The sequence below is a fragment of the Cinclus cinclus genome, chromosome 10, assembly GCF_963662255.1.
Source record: "Cinclus cinclus chromosome 10, bCinCin1.1, whole genome shotgun sequence".
Lineage (NCBI taxonomy): Eukaryota > Metazoa > Chordata > Aves > Passeriformes > Cinclidae > Cinclus > Cinclus cinclus.
The window spans coordinates 1,383,949-1,400,531 of NC_085055.1; the positions used below are offsets into that span (position 1 = coordinate 1,383,949).

The 16,583-nt window shown below is 49.6% G+C and overlaps 1 protein-coding gene across 2 annotated transcripts in view; it reads right to left on the reverse strand.

Moving 5' to 3' along the window:
* Positions 1-491: 491 nt before the first annotated feature.
* Positions 492-16,583, reverse strand: part of VEPH1 (ventricular zone expressed PH domain containing 1) — a 50,076-nt gene continuing 33,984 nt past the window's right edge. The window contains exons 9-13 of one of the 2 annotated variants that reach the window (XM_062499227.1): positions 13,027-13,166; positions 10,114-10,248; positions 6,129-6,246; positions 1,022-1,158; positions 492-728 (exon numbers count right to left, since the gene is read on the reverse strand). In XM_062499227.1, coding sequence (XP_062355211.1) covers positions 492-728; positions 1,022-1,158; positions 6,129-6,246; positions 10,114-10,248; positions 13,027-13,166 — 767 coding nt within the window. The remainder of the gene's footprint in view (positions 729-1,021; positions 1,159-6,128; positions 6,247-10,113; positions 10,249-13,026; positions 13,167-16,583) is intronic. The other variant, XM_062499228.1, reaches the window with a different exon arrangement.

Genomic DNA, 16,583 nt, shown 5'->3' on the forward strand with positions numbered 1-16,583 from the left:
TGTGACCACATTCCCTGGTTCCAGGCTGAAGGAAAAGTCCTGGATGTCCCCAGGGCATGTGGCAGTGTCCCAGTGCCAGGGCGTGTTCCCACGGTGGCACTGGGGGTGTCGTTGTCCCACAGGCCTGGTTTGGTGGTCCCAGGGCTGGGGTGGCCTCATGGTTGTCCCAAGGTGCCACACAGGCACAGATTGGTGGCCCCAGGGCTGGGGTGACCTCGTGGTTGTCCCACGGTGCCACACGAGCACGGTTTGGTGGCCCCAGGGTTGGAATGATGTTGTAGCCATCCCTTGGTCCCACACAGGTGCAGTTTGGTGGCCCCAGGGCTGAGGTGACATTGTGGTGCCACACAGGCACAATTTGGTGGCCGCAGGGCTGGAGTGGCCTTGTGGCCATCCTGGTCCCACAGAAGTAGAGTTTGGTGGCCCCAGGGCTGGTGTGACCTCATGGTTGTCCCCTGGTCCCACACAGGCACAGTTTGGTGGCCCCAGGGCTACAGGTAGGTGGTGGCCTCGCGGCTCTGGCGCTCGCGGGCCTGCGCCACGGCCACGTTGAGGCACTGCAGCCACTCCTCGGCGTTCTTCTCATCCCTGGCCTTGAGGACGTAGCTCCTGCTGTCCGTGAAGATCTCGAAGGCCCGTGGCAAGCTCCGGTCCCGCCGCTTCTTGGCCACCACTTTGACGCTCTGCACCTTGCTCAGCTCGATGGGGCTCTCGTCGGGGTCGTCCTTCTGGAACACGGAGACAGAGCAGAGGTCACCTGTGAGGAGCCACCCACCACTAACACCTGAGGCTCCCGGAAATGTCCCAGGCCAGCTTGGACAGGGCTTGGAGCAGCCTGGGACGGTGGGAGGTGTCCCCTGTCCAGGGCTAGGACGGACGTGTTGGTGGAGCACAGACCCCCCGCATCCCCAGCGCTGCTTGCCCGTCACTTATCCACTAATTAATAAATTGCCTTGTTGATTGTGGTGAGTAATTTCTAAGCCAGGGACAGGAGGAGTGCAGCCCCTGCTCTGACACTCACGGATTTGCCTCTGCGGAACAGCAGCTGGTTGCCAGCCAGGGTGAAGTAACGCGTTTTCCACCTCTTGATGAACTTCCAGCGCACCTGCTTCTCCTTCAGCTTGCCCTCCATCAGGGGCTGCCCGTCCTGGTTCACACCTGGCAGGGGAGCACACAGCCAGGGTTAGTCCTGCCCTCCTTCCTCCCCAGCTGGAGGCTCGTGCTGTGCTGCAGGAAGGTTGTTCTGCCTTCCTCTGCCTCCAGCACTCAGCTCTGACTTCACACAGACAGCTCAGCCTCAGCCATGTCCTGCTGGGGACGCAGAGCAGGTGGAGCTGGCAGCTCAGACCCCTCTTCCATCTCTTTTCCTATTCCCTCAGCCATCCCAAACTTCTCCCCCACACTCCTCCTCGTTGTTCCTCAGCCCTGCAATAACCATTTCTGGCCTTGGACACTGCCAGGGGTCCAGGGACAGCCACAGCTCCTCTGGGAATTCCATCCCCACCGTCTTAGGGAAGGATTCTTTCCCAATATCCAGCTTACCCTGCTCTCTGGCAGTTTAAAGCCCTGAGATCTCCCAGGGGTCTCTTTTCCCTTTCTCTTCCATCTTTACACCCACAGCCAGGACGCCGAGGAGCAGATAGACCAGAGGGCAGTGCAAGGCACATGCAGGCTGAGAAGGGACATTTTTGGGGAGGGATGTTTGCCTTGGAGCCCATCCCAGCACATGTCAGAGGGGCCATTCTCCCACCCCCAGCTCCATCCAGCTCTCCTTGAACACCATCACTGCCATCTGCAGCTCCTGAGCCCAAAGGATGCTGAGGATGGAGCTGAGCAGGGAGCCCAAGGGAGTGCCAAAGGCTTTATGGATTTTTGGGTACCCAGGCCCTGTCTGGAAGAGGGCAAACCAAGGCCAAGACAAGGCACCAGCTGTAGGTAAAGGCTGTGTCCTTCCCCCAGCGTTGTTTTCCTTGGCAGCGAGGCTGACAGGGGGTGCAGTGTGGACTCGTGCAATTTCCTCAGGAAAAACCATAAATATTTCTGTCTCTGCAGACAGGGAGTGCTTGGAAGGAGATGGATGAATGAAAAAAGGGGGTTGGCAAAGCCTCAGTGCTGGGGGGGAGCTGCAGCTGTGGCTTCCAGAGCCGTGCTCTGCTCCATTCAGCCACTTCAGCCCTGACCCCACAACTTTTCTGGAGATTTTTGTGCCAGCACCCATCACAGCACCTGGTCTGGCATGGCACAGGGGAAAGCAGAGGGTTGCTTTCTCCCTGTACAGATGTCACTGCAAAAGGGGATAAATTTCCCAGGAGGCTGGTTTGGGGCTGCACCCTCTCCCCAAAAGCTCTTTAGTGGGACAGAACCACCTTTTAATGTCCCCCTTACTAAAAACTTGGCAATTTTGTTAAATGTTGGTCCCTGCCTGGCTCCTGGCTCCACAGCAACATCTTCAATCCCACTTCAACCAAGCTGGGAGGGGTAAAGGACAAAAGGCTCAGATGATACTGAGATAGTTTGTGGGCAGGAGCACAACACGAGAAGGGAAGTGAATGTGCAATTTTGGCCTAAAGTGAATTTTTATGGCCAAGATCTTTCAAACCCAGGATTTGCTAAGAAATGTTGAAGGAGCCAGTGGCTTTGGGCAATGCTACCAGGGGACTTCTGTGTATCCACAAAGAAGCCCAGGGGGAGTTTGATGGCAGCTTCCAAAGTGTCCGTAATGAATCCGATGCCAGAGTGTCTGAGGGGCTGATTAGGAGAGAGAGATTCATGCAAGATAAGAATAAAGCTCTTTTCCAATATTTTTCTAAGCCCTTCTGCTTATTTTCCTTGCGGTTGGGTTCACAGAATCCCAGAATAACTCAGCTGGAAGAGAGCTCGAGGGGTCTCTCCTCCAGCCTCCAGCTCCAAGCAGGGTCACCCACGGGGTCAGACTGGATTTATCCACGTGGGACTTGAAAAATCTCCACATCATCTCTGGGCAAGCTGTTCCAGTGCTTGATATCCTCATGGTGGGAAAGCTTTCACTCACAGGGAGCAATCCCTGTCCAATATCCCATCTATATCTCTTCTCTTTCAGTTTGAAAAGGTCATGAAATAGCCAAAGGTCTTGAAATACCTATTTTTTCTTAAATCATCTTAATATAGACACCCTGACTCCAGTTTAACCCTGAGGAGGTCCCGTTGATGCGGCTGTTGGAATTTTCTATTTTCCATCCTGCTTTCTTTGCAGAACTACAGCACATCCAGGTCTAAGTAGTTTGGGTACTGAATAAAAAGTTAAAAACCCTCCAAACTCTTCCAAGATGAACTTGAGACAGATAAAAACCCAAAGCTTTAAATCTTGAATTTGATGAAACATAAAATCCTCTGCAAGAATTCATGAATGATCTCAGTGATAATAAACCCCTATGAACTTGAAAGAATGGAATGTGTGGCAGATAAATGCAATTAACCTCGGGGAATATGGATTCACTCTCTTCCATTAATCACCACGTTGGGTGTTGCTGAAAACCTGGAAGGAACACATCTCCGGATGCCACTTTTTATGATTTTGGGCTCCCTTATTTCTCTGGATAGCTGGCACTGCAGGAGGGGGATAAAAGTATTCCCAAGTTAATGCGGTGTCGGCTTTCCCTGGGAACTGCAGTTTTCCAGAGGAATTGGCAAACACCCTCAGTTTTTTTCCCCAGATCCCGAATCCTTGCCCATGGCTCCTCTGCAGCCCCCAGGGATCCCTGCCATGTCTTTGTGAGCTGGAATTCCCTGCTGGCTCTGCAGTGGTTTTGAGGAATGTTTTGTGCAAGAGCTCCTGAAGCCAAACTCTCAGTACAGGGGGTTGTGTTGGAATGAGGCTCCCAGCAGCCAGCCTGTCCTAACAGGAGGAATCCTCTCATTTTCCAGCATTCCAGGAGCCTCGTGGCTGTGCTGGGACGGCCAGGGCTGGAACACACCATGGTGGGAGCTGCTGTTCCTCCTCTGAGCCCAGGGCAGGCTTTGTGGGAGTGTTCCTTCCTCAGTGGCAGGAAAAGCCAATCCAGGAGGATTTAACAGCACTTCTGGAAAAGAGTGGTTGTACAAGAGATGCTTTGGAAGCAGAGGAATGAATGAGAAGGAGTCAAACTTTCTCTAATTGTCACTGTGGGTGCATCAACCACATTGCTTCAGCTTAGCTGGCTCCACACAGGACCAGCTTCCAGCTCCAAAATCCCTCCCAGCTACAGCCAAACAGGAATCACTGGTCACAGAAACATGGAATGGTTTGGGCTGAAAAGGATTTTAAATATCACCTCACCCCACCTCTGCCATGGCAGGGACACCTCCCACCATCCCAGGCTGCTCCAAACCCCAGTGTCCAACCTGGCCTTGGACAATTCCAGGATTCCAGGGGCAGCCACAGCTGCTCTGGGAATTCCATCCCGAGGCAAGGCCAGGGCTTTAAGGCAGTGTTTGCCCAAGTCTGGAGGATAAATGGCATCTTGCAACACGGCATCCAAAAATGCAACAAAACCCCACATGAACCAAACCCAGCTGACAATAATAGAATAAAAAATTTGCCTGTAAATTCCTTCTTCTACAGGAATTTGGTTGCTAAACAGCATTGCTGAGAGGGAGAAATTGCTTTCTTGCCTGTCAAAAGTATTTCAGATTTCAAATGGTCTTTCCCGCTCTGGAATGAAAATAAAAAAATGTTTCACAGCCTTTAAATCCCTTACCAATCCAAGGAGAGCTCCAAATCCTTTCTTGTGTCAGATCCTACAAACCCAGAGAGACTCTGCAGGGTCTCCCACTCTGCCACAACCCTCCCCAGCTGCCACAGCTCTGCAGCACCAATACAAAGGTGGAGTTGTCACTCCCCGCAAATTTTTATTCCACTGAGCTCCCTCTTCCACATTCCTTTGCTCAGCTTCCACATGAATTCACAGGAATTTATTTTCTTGGTTTTGTAAAGTCCTCTGGAGCTCAGAAGCAAATGGTGATACTCACAATGAGCTTTTCTTACAAAAATTCTTTTAAACTGAGACGAAGAGAGCAACTGCTCATGTAAAGGACAATTACAGCCAGCAGAGCAGGAGCGAAGCAAGGCTGGACTGGTTAAATGTCTTTGGAAATTCAGACCAAAGTTACTTCATTAAGCTTTGACATTTTAAGCAAGAGGCTCGTTTTCCTCATAGCTCAACATCCCTGATGCGATGGGGAAACCACACTGAGGGCACTGTGGAGATGAAGTTTTAATTCAGAGCAGGATTTCTTTCCTGGTCTTGCAGTCCCAGGGGAGCTGGGGAAGGAGAGGATGCTCAAACACCCATGGAATGAGCAGGGGCAGCCTGGCCTGCAGCAGCAGCTGGGCCACTCCTGCCAGACTTCCTAAATTCGGGGTTCATGCAGTCTGAAGAGACACTCATTGTTAAAAGAAATCTCTGAAACAGCCAATTATTCAAACACTTGGCCAAAATAGTCAAAACTCTTGGCCAGGATTGGTCAGACTTTCATGGAGTGGCAGAAAGCATCTAAGAACAAGACATTCCTCTGCCTGTCAGGGCACTGCTGAGTGCCAGAAAACTTCAAAAGCAGGGCACCAGGAGATTATACCTGGGAAAAAGGCTGTTTTTTCCTAATTTCCACTCACCCTCTTTTCCAATACAGCTGAAATATTATGCCTTTTTAGGACTTAATCACCATGTCCCTAAGGAGATGTGCACTGTGGAGTAAATGATATTAAAGCAAATAATTCTGAGAGTGAAGAAAGCAGGAACCAGGTGTTGTTTCTGTGCCAATGTCCCCTGACTTGTGGCACCTGGGCGGGCTCCAGAGGACCTGGGATGTGCTCCAGGAGATGCAATCCTTTATCAGGACACTGGAGGAGGGGTGCAGAGCCCTCCCACTGCCAGGGGTCAGTGGTGGTGCAGATTTGGGGTTGTGTCCCTCTAAGCACACACCAAACCAGCTTTGGGGCTGACTCTGTCACCAAAGACGAGTTTAACGGAGAATTCCAATTAAAATAGCCACTGGGGAGTTTGGTTTAGCCTTTTCCCCTTTCCCCACCATGACCACACACCCAGCACGACCAGTGAGCTTCACTGCACCCACTCCAGCCCAGCAGAGGCAGGGCCAGGACCTCTGTGTACCTGTTGCCTTCTCAGGGTTGTTGCACATGAAGCACTGCCAGGCTCCTGCCTCCTCGCTGTAGCCAAATAAATCAAAGAACCTCACTTCTTCCAGGTGCATCTGAACCTTCTCCAGGTCCTGGGATGGGAGGAGAGAAACCAAACTCAGCAGGTGAAGAACAACAGCTCAGCCACCTGCGTGGGACCCCACATCCAGAGGGACACACAGGGACAAGGGGCCAGGACCAGCAGCTGAGCCAGAAATCATGGATTAGGCTGTGGGAGGCTGGGGATGGTCTGGGATTTATTTTTCCTGTTTCATGCTGCTGCCAGCAGTCAAGTTTATTTTCCAGCTTCTGAACCAGCTTGGAACACGAGTGCGATGAGGAGAGACTCATCTCTGAGGGAGCTGGGAAAGGGAATCAGCCTGGAGAAAAGGGGGATCAGGGGGGACCTGGTGGCTCTGCACAGCTCCCTGACAGGAGGGGACAGCCGGGGGGGATTTGGGATCTGCTCCCAAGTAATAAATGATAGCACAAGGGGAAATGGCTCCAGGTTCTGCCAGGGGATGTTCAGATTGGGAAAATTTCTTCATGGAAAGGCTTGCCCAGGGCAGTGGTGGAGTCACAGGGGGGATTTAAAAGCTGGGTGGATGTGGCACCTGGGGACACGGGTCAGTGGTGGCCTTGGTAGTGCTGGGGATGGTTGGACCTCTGATCTGAGAGGGCTTTTCCAACCTAAATGTTTCCATGGTTTCCTTACCCCATCCCCTTCTCGGGGATGTTTTGAAGGGTCCCTGCAGTGCTGGGCACTCCCTGCTGTCCCCTGGGTCCCCACCAGAGCAGGAGGGACGAGCCAGGGCAGGGGGACAGTGCACCCACAAATGAACACCCGGCTTGCCTAGAGGAGCAGACAGAACACTGCAGGGGAAAAGGCAGAGGGAGCTCACTGTGAGCTAATCCAGGCCACTGCATAATCCAGTGTGTTTTAAAGCCCGTGATTTAATTTAAAACCAGACTGTGATCTCACACCCAAACAAACCTTGGGGTTAAGTAACAGAAGCCAACCCTCACTGCCAACACGGAGGGCACTGCCAGCCCTCAGAAACCCTCCTGTTATTGGTGTGGGGTCTCAGAGAGCTGCAGCACCATCCCGCAGTCCAAGGAACACATGGAACCATCCCCTGCCAGGGCTCTTAGCCCATCCCACTGCAGAGGTGTGAAGGGATGCAGATGCAGCTTTTCCAGACAGGCTGGAGGGCAGGACAGGGAGCAGAGCACGGTCAGTGCCTTGTCCTGCCCCCAGCTCCTGCTCTGGCACCTCGGGGGACACAAGAGGGGCACAGCAATGGCACTGCAGGCCATGGGCTGAGCGGGACATTCTGCACACTGGGATGAGGCTGCACAGAAAGCCTGGGAGCTTCCCCATCCCGTGAAAAAAAATCTGGTGGTGGCTGTCATGAGGGAAGTCCAGCCTGAAAGAGAGAGCAAATCCCACTGAAATATCAGTGCGGACATCTGCCTGTTCCGCTCCGCACTCCAGCATGCTTGAAATAATCTGCAAGGAGCCACTTATTTCAGGAGGGAAAAGCCTAATTGGAGAGGAGAGATTCACTTCATCCCCTTGAAAACCTCAGTGAATCCAACGTGGCCCTTCCTCCTGCCACATGAACCAACAGGAAAGGGGAGAACTGAGAGATCCACAGCTTAAAAATGTTAATTCTGCTCTTGCAAGGCTGAGCAACAAAGGGACCTCTGAGGGCATCACATGGGGCTTGTGAAGCAGTCACCATCCCAGTGCTGCCACTGCACAGGAGCCAGGACAGCTGAGCCCAGCTGAGCCCAGCTTTCCCTGAGCTGGGCACAAACAGGACCTTGGTAAAGAGCTGTGGAGAGCCCCAGGAAACCTGGGAGGATCCTCATCTGGAAGTGCTTTGCTCCTGAATAAATAAATAAATGAATGTTTTGTGTGGCATGGAGAGGCTGCCCAGTGAAACCCAGCGTGCTCTGGGTGAGCCAGGTACTCCCTGCAGCTCCAGGGATCTCCACGGTGCTGCACATCCAAAGGGATTTCTCAGAATTCATCTGCAGTGAAGTATTGATGTCATACATTACTCTCCAGGGTTGAAAATTGCTTTAGAATCCTTACTGGGAAAAAAAAAACAAACTATCACCTTCCACTATCCCAAGGTGCTCCAAGCCCCAATGTCCAGCCTGGCCTTGTACACTTCCAGGGATCCAGGGGCAGCCACAGCTGCTCTGGGCACCCTCCCAGCCAGGAGTTCCTTCCCAATGTCCCATCCATCCCTGATAAAGCATTTCGGACTCTGCTAGAACACAATGCATGAAACACTGTCTCAAATATAGCAGACAGTGTTGATGCTGCATTTGCATCAACACATTTCAAGCCATTGAAAAATAAAAGTGCTGTGCTTAATGAAGCAACCACAGCCTCAGAATTTTACTTCCTGGACTACTGGCAGAGGAATAACATTAACAAATATAATAATTTTGTCCAGTAATTCAAAATCTCTGAAGTCCTGTTAGCAATGGGAAAAACTTCTGGGATGACAAATTCCAATTATGACAAAAGCTGAGGAAAGTAAGGACTAGGCAATGTTCCAGGCAGATTTTTTTTGGAAATGCAAAAGCCAAAGAAAACTTTTACGGCAGTTCTAGTCCTCTTTCCCAGAAAACTGAATGGAAATTGCATTGGAGACAAACTCAGGCTCTTAGCAGTAAACGCAACCAGAACAAACCCTGGGTCTGCGTTAATTAATAACCAAAACAGAAAGTAAATCCAGCAGCAAACAGCAGAGCCCAGGAGTGGCCCCTGCAGTGTCAGAGCGGTCAGATGTGTTCCAGCTGTGCCTCTGTCCTCAGGGCTCTGTCCTGGGGCTGCTGGGCACTCACAGCCCGAGCAGGGAGCAGGGAATCCCTTCCCAACTCTGCTGCTTTGGGAGCTCTGAGATGCAGTCATGGAGTGATGAAAGTTCCCAAAACAGGCTGGGCTCGTGCACCTGAGGTCTGCCAGGCTTGTGCAAGCCCTGCACCTGATGCCATTAGCTGGGGTGTCTGCAGGCTCTGTGTGCCTGCTGCCCCACATCCGACTCTGCCCTGAGCTCTTTATTCCCCCAAACTCTCCCCGCTGCACCAGCCCTGGCTTTGGGCGAGTGCAGCTTGGCAGGGGCTCAGGTTAAACTGCTCTAAAGCCTCTGGATGAGCCAGTCCTGGATTCAACAGCTCAAATCCTTAGCACAGCTCCTCTGTGTGAGTAAAACTGGCCCCAAAAGCTGCTCTCAGATATGGGGGTCCCCCAGTCCTCTGAGCCCCAGCAGGAGTTCCCACTTCTTTGCCACATTGTCCTGGGAGCTCAGAAGGTGTTCCTAACAAAATTCTGGTTTTAAATCAGCCATAGCCTTGGTAACGTAATCTTATTCCACCAGACATCTTCATGCTCACAATATTCTGAGAGAGAGAGTGTTTTAAAATCATGTTTGACAACTTATTTCATCCAGCTGAGCTGGATGGAGATGCTCAGGGATAAATAGATATTTGTTTTCCAATCCTACAGTGGCCTTTTCCAAGCAGCTGATTAATAGCTTGGAAAGGGCAGTCACTGAAATCCTGGAGACAGAAAAGAGCTTTGGGCTGTGATCCCTTCAAGGGATGGGGGTAACTAATGGCACATGTGCAGACAAACAACTCCATAAAACCCAGGGCTGTGTTTAGCTGGGTGAACTTGCAGGGGCTGTCCAACACCCCCCAGCAGCAGCTAAGCTGAGTCTAGAGCTCGAGTCTGAGCAGGAAAAGCCCCATGTGCAGCATCCCTGCTTTCCATGCCATGCATCAGTTCGCGTGGAGGGGTGCAGAACGAGCCTGGGGACCTTCCAAAGCACAGCACAAAACACCCCTGGAACCCTCTGGCCCTCTGGGGTTGTTGCAAAAGCCCCAAAATGCAGGGCAAACTCCTGCTCTTCCCATTTGTGAGGAAAGCAAGCCCTTACCTTCTGGTGTGGGAAGGTGGACTGGATCATGGCAGTCTCAAAGCTGTGCATCCCCTTGAGCTGGGTCTGCTCCCACAGGGCCTTGAGGACTTGCACTGAGCTGCTTTGTATGGACAAAGGTTCTGCAAACAGGCTCTGAAGAAAAGGTTGAAAATGATTTCAGGAGTTTTTTTCACTCAGCCATTGCCAAAGAGCATCTTGTCCTCACAGCCATGAGGATTCCCAGGGGTTAGCCCAGCTCTCCGTAGGGAATTCCGGTGGATCAACAGGCTCACAATCAGACACAGCATCAAATATCTCATTTCTCTTGGGGGTTTTGAAGCTTGTTGCACATCCCACAGTCTCCGAGGTCTGTGGCTCACAGAGGATTGCCCTGCAATGTCCACTGCAGGGTTCTGCACTGAAATGTTAATTATGTTAATTTATCACCGAATCAGCAGTCACACAGAGCCCTGGGCAAGGTGCATCCCCCTGGAACACACCTGGCATTTCCAGCCAGAGAGAGGAGGTGCTTCACACCCCTGCAGGGCTGTGTGTGTGTCCTGGTTTAGGGCAAATTTGGGAGAAAAACTCTGAATGGGGCCCCTTTAGGAAACAGATTCAAGCAGCCCCACCCCAGCTGGTTCTGGGAAATATTTCCTAGGAGAGAAGTGGAAAAAAACCCCATTTATTTAACAGGCAAAGAGCTTTTTTTTTAGCACTAAAAATGAACAATACTAAGCAACAAAACCTTTTGTTGCTTTGAAGAGATGACAAATTCAGAAGAGTTCCTTCTGTGGGTCGCAGCCTGGCTAATACAAATATTATTGATAAAGTATTATAAAATCACTCCAAGACAGTGTGTTTGCTTGGAGCTCCTGCAGGTCTCGGTGCTGGAGCAGCAGGAGCAGGGTTTGTGGGTGCACTGGGCAGGGAGCAGGATGAAATCCAGGAGGGAAAACTCCACGGGACATTCTCAACACAGAGTGCAGAGTTTTCAGCTGAATGTAAAGGTGGTATGTGTACTACTTAATTAGTGGTTTGTTTGTAGGCTGTTTGTTTGAATTTTTTTGTTTTGTTTGTTTTTACTTAGAGTTATGATTAAAAACTTGAAGGAGATGAATTTTTTCATGTTCGGGCTTGGTTGTTTGTTAAATCTTATCTAAAGTACAGAGAGTTCTGCAACACTTCCAGCTTAAAGTGAGCAAAATGGAGATGAACTTAGCTAGTTATAAGGTCTTTTAAAGTTAAACAGTCCAATAGGGAATTAACACAAATATTATTTATACTTCTGATCCAAAATAGGGAATTAACACAAATATTATTTATACTTCTGATCCAATAACCAAACTCCTGTGACTTGCAGTGCAGCACCGACTGTCCAACCAAAAACTACCTGAAACCATGAAGGAAGAACACAGAAAGAAACAATATCCAAAATCTTTCAGTTTGTCTCATACCTATTATTATAAAAAGCCCAAATACATAAAAAATAAATATATTTTACATATATATTATAAAAACCCCAAATTCCAAACCCTTCATCATCTGAAATCACACATTTCTATTCAACTACACACCAGTGATTTTAACTCCAAATTTCTCCAAGGCCTCAGGTCCAAAGCAGTGTTCTCCTGGGGGTCAGTGTCAGAAAGCACAGAAAGCTCAAAAATCCCAGATTTCTGGGATCCAACAGCTGAACACTCTCAGGACAGGAGGATCCCTTGTTGGGGTGGGTGTTGTCACCCCCAGAGCTCCCTGAGCCAAAGGACAGTGAGGATCCAACCTCCCAGCACCAGGAATGATCCTGGTATTTCAACAGCATCAAGTTTGTTGCATCAAGTCTCACAAAGCCAGTGGTGCATGAGCACTGTGGCTGGGAGAACGTTTGTGCCTCTCCTGTATCTTCCCCATGATCTTTTAATTAAAGAATGCATTTAAATGCAGGAGCCAAGATAAGAGTGCACAAACAAACCTGATTTTCCATACTACCAATGTATGATTTCACAACATGGGCAATGTCCTTCAAATGTGGGATTCCTGGATGGACTTTCTGTCTCCTCTTTCTGAGCAAACTCATCCAGCCTAATCCTGCTCTCCTGCACTAATCAGTTCTCAATTTTTATCCAAGAGTTTTGAAACATGGTAGAACTCTCCGTTAATATTTTTTAAATTAACTGACCAGTGTTCTTGAAAAGTGTTTATTTCTAGGAAAACACACAGGGCAGAGCAATTCAGGCTGTTCCATCCCAGGCATCCCTCACTGTGCTACATTTTGGATAAATCCTGGGTGTTTCCAAGGCTGCCTTAGGATGGGATGAACTGCAGTGAAAGGCTCTGTGCCTGTTAAGAAACTGCACATTGTATTTTAACTCAAACCCCATCTGTTTCATCTCGAAGTGTGAATGTAGGGCTCTCTTTTAGTTTCACACTATTCATAACCTGCTAGGAAATTCTGCACACATCCAAATACTGGGCTGTGCTTGGAAGCAACATTAAACACAGGAAAATCACTTGGACGGTGGTAGAACAGCACTGAGCAGATTGACAAATTCTGCTCAGTCCAAACCTCTGCAGTTGGGTTCTGTCCCTCCAGCTTCCTCCTGCTGCTCCCCTAAAATCCACTGCCAACTCCTGGCTGCTTCCAAGGTACCTGGGACTTGCAGGAAGTTTTGCCTGAATAAGAACAACGTGGTTTTGGTCCCACTTTTTCATCCCCAGACTTTGCAATCTCCCCAGCCAGTTTGAATTTGGGGTATTTAACAGAAATATAAAAAGATATAAAACACAAAATAACTTCAGCCCAGCGGAGCAAGTTTCTGAGGGATCACAAGAGTCACAAATGACTGTGAGCTAGAGGTGTATTTAATGAGTTTAACCATTAAAATTCTTGTCCAGGTGCCCAGAGGTGGCCCTGGTTTGTGTGGCCCTCACCTGCTGGAACAGGAACATGATGTGGATCCAGAGAGGAGGCTGCTGGCTCACCAGGGTGAAACTGCATTTGCTGTACAGGCAGTAGTGGCCCTTCAGGGGACAGCTGAAGAACAGCTTTGCCACACAGCTTTGAACAGTGTCTGCAAAGAAATACATGGGATATTAAAATCATCCACAAACCAGAGAGAAAGCTCGGTGCCCCTGTGGGAAAACATTCCACTGAGGATTCGGGACACTCCTGCAGTTCAGCAGGGCACCCTAAAAGAAGGAGAGAAATTCAGTATTCAGTGCTTCAGCTCTTACCCTTCCCTGGCAAATGCAGGAGGGGCAGCACAGCCCAGCCTGGCTGTTCAAAGTCTTTGTGCTTTCTCCTGTGTTGGGGATATCAAACCATCAGATCCATCAAAGCTGTGTGTCCCTTAGCCTTATTTTAATTGCTGGAAAACCCCTGCCCTATCAGGCCCCAGCCATGTGGGGCTGACACTTGTGGGATCCCTGCTGAGGCGATGGTTTTAACTGGAAATGGAGCCCTTGAGATGCACAATTCTGCTTTTGCTAAATATTACAGATAATGGTTTGGGTTGGAAAGACCTAAAATCCTATCCCAACCCACCCCTGCCATGGCAGGGACACCTCCCACTGTCCCAGGCTGTTCCCAACCCCAATGTCCAGCCTGGCCTTGGGCACTGCCAGGGATCCAGGGGCAGCCCCAGCTGCTCTGGGAATTCTATTCCAGGGCCTGCCCAGCCTCCCAGGGAACAATTCCTTCCCAAAATCCCATCTGACCTCGGAATTTCAATATCCCACCCGTCCCTGCCCTCTGCCCATGTGAAACCATTTCCTCAGCAAACCCAAACAGCTTTGTCAAAGGATGATAAAATGATTTCTCCTTGCTAACTTCTGGAGGGTTTGCTCCCAGCCTCACAGCCATCTGGCCTCTCTGTAGCATTTCTGGCAGATTCCAGCATCCCACTTTTAGATTTTCTGCATTTTCAGTGACAATCTGACCACTGACACTTGCTTCTGGCAATGCATTCTTTGGTACCTCTGGTAAACTCCTTCCTCACGTATCCCACTTTTACATGAAATACTGAATTTATTACATTTCCCTCCTATGCACTGACATCTTGATTAGATGGCACGTGTTAAAAGCAATCATTTCAAGTTGTTGTTGGACACACAGGCTGCCTCTGCTCTCAGCCTCTGCTTGTCAGGAGATCCAGAAACCATCTTATCTTAGTCACGTTTTCTCAAAAGTCACAACTCATTTTTCCAGTTAGGAGATTTCCTTTGAGCATTTCATTCCTTCCCCCTTCTCCCCACGGTGATTCACCAGGACAGCAAGAGGCTGAGTCACATCCCTGCATGGCTGGCCCACGAGCAACACACCCCAGCAGGAAAAAACAGGGCATAAATCCACTTCTCTTGGATTAGTGGCATAAAACCCACACACTTGGATTCCTGGCTATGGGGGAAAACTTGAGTTTAATTAACCAAACCTATTGGTTCTTACCCAGACCTGCCAGTGCTCATGTTCACTATAACAGAGGAGTTTGGGGAGCCAAAAGGGTTAATGAGAGCCATCCTGAATCCTGGGGCACAGGAGAGCACACAATGACATTTCCAAGGAGGCTGTTGACAGATGCTCTTCCAAACTGCAGACCCCTCACAGATGCTAAAAAAAACCTTCACTGATGCACTCAAGCAGAAATCCAGGCTTGGCCTTGAGCCATGTGTCTGAAAAAAGCTGATGTTTCAAGATGGGAGATGACTCTTAGCTAAAATTGACCCTAAACCACAAGAGGAAGAGGAGCAGGCAGTTTGTCCTTCCTCTTCCCTGGAACACAGCCTTTACTCCTGCAGTTACAAACATCTGGATTGACAAAAAAACTGGGAGCAGGAGGGGCAGGGCTGCAGCTCCCCGAGGAAAGGCACCCAGGTAAGATCGTGTTTAAGGGATGGGAAGGACATTCCTGAATGCTGCAGGCCAAAAAAAAAAAAAAATGGAAAAGGATTTATGGAGAAACAGGAGCTCCTGAGAAAGTGCTTGGCAAGGTTTTGTTGGTGACACTGAGGAGCACATGTGCCAAAATCCACGGCAGCTCCAGACCAGAGCCCTCGCTGGCTGAGCACAAAGTTCCTGGACAATTGAAGCACTCGTTTGTCACTCCCCACTGCAGAAAGCTCCTTCCCAGACAATCTCCCAGCCTCTGGAATGAGCTGAGCCGTGACTCAGGGCTGCTCTGCTCTGTTTGAGTGCTACGTGCATCTTCTTGCCACGAACCACCAGGTTCCATCTCTAACGGGGAATAACAGGGAATATCAAGGTCAGCAGAGCCATGGAATTGTGGAGTGCCTTGGGTTGGAAGGGACCTTAAAGATCATCTCATTTCATCCCTGCCATGGCAGGGACACCTCCCACTGTCCCAGGCTGTTCCCAGCCCCAATGTCCAACCTGGCCTTGGACGCTGCCAGGGATCCAGGGGCAGCCCCAGCTGCTCTGGGAATTCTATTCCAGGGCCTGCCCAGCCTCCCAGGGAACAATTCCTTCCCAATATCCCATCCAGCCCTGCCCTCTGGCAGTTTAAAACCATTTTCTGCTGTCCTTTCATTACCTGTTTTCATTCTCCTCCTTCCTCAGCCTGGCAGGAGAGTCCAAGCACCACAAGAAAAGGATTTTAAAACATGAGAACATATGAAGAGCAGCACAGGACACAAACCCACCCCACACAGCCACCAAATGCCCCAGAAGACTGACCTAGACCCCAAGGAAAGGTTCCTCCAGCCAAGGAACATTTCTCAGCCCAGCTCTTGGCTAGTCTCTGCCTTCCACCAAGGGAATAAGCAACAACTTGTTATTCCTACAGGAAACAAGGGAATGTATGTTGCAATTTTCAAGTTCACAACCCAGTGGCGGTGTCTGGGGAGAAGGAACAGAATATAACCAGAAGAATGTCAGTAGAGCTGTTAATTGTTACCTATTCCAGCCTCACATGCTGGGCTGAACCAGGAGGGTACAGAGCCACTGGCTCTGGGAACAATTAATGCATTATTTGATTTACGTTGGTAATCCTTTACTATTAAATGAAATCTGCTAATAGGAGTAAAAGTATGCTCATAAAATTCCTAAACAGATTCAAACCCACACATAAACATGGAACCAATAAGAAATGGATGCAACTTTAAAAATTTTGGGTTTAAGCTTTTTCAGCTTCCTCGTTTTCCTTTGCCTGACCTCTTCAGTTTGGATTGCAAAAAGTATGCAAGCAATAAATACGTTTATAGGAGGAGAGGGCAATTTTTAAAGCCAGCAGCTTCAAGAAATGCTGCTTTATATTGTTTTTAACACTACTAACTTTGTGTGCAGGGCATAACTCAGTCCCAAGGTTTCACCTCCAGTGAATTACACCAACACTAAGAGAAGGCAGGGCTGTAATGGGGGTGGGCACCAACAACAAACTGAGCATAGACTCCACATCCAAGGAGCAAATCCAGAAGCTCAGGAGCCACAAAACCATCCCAGAATCACAGACTGGGTTGGAAGGGCCTGAAAGCTC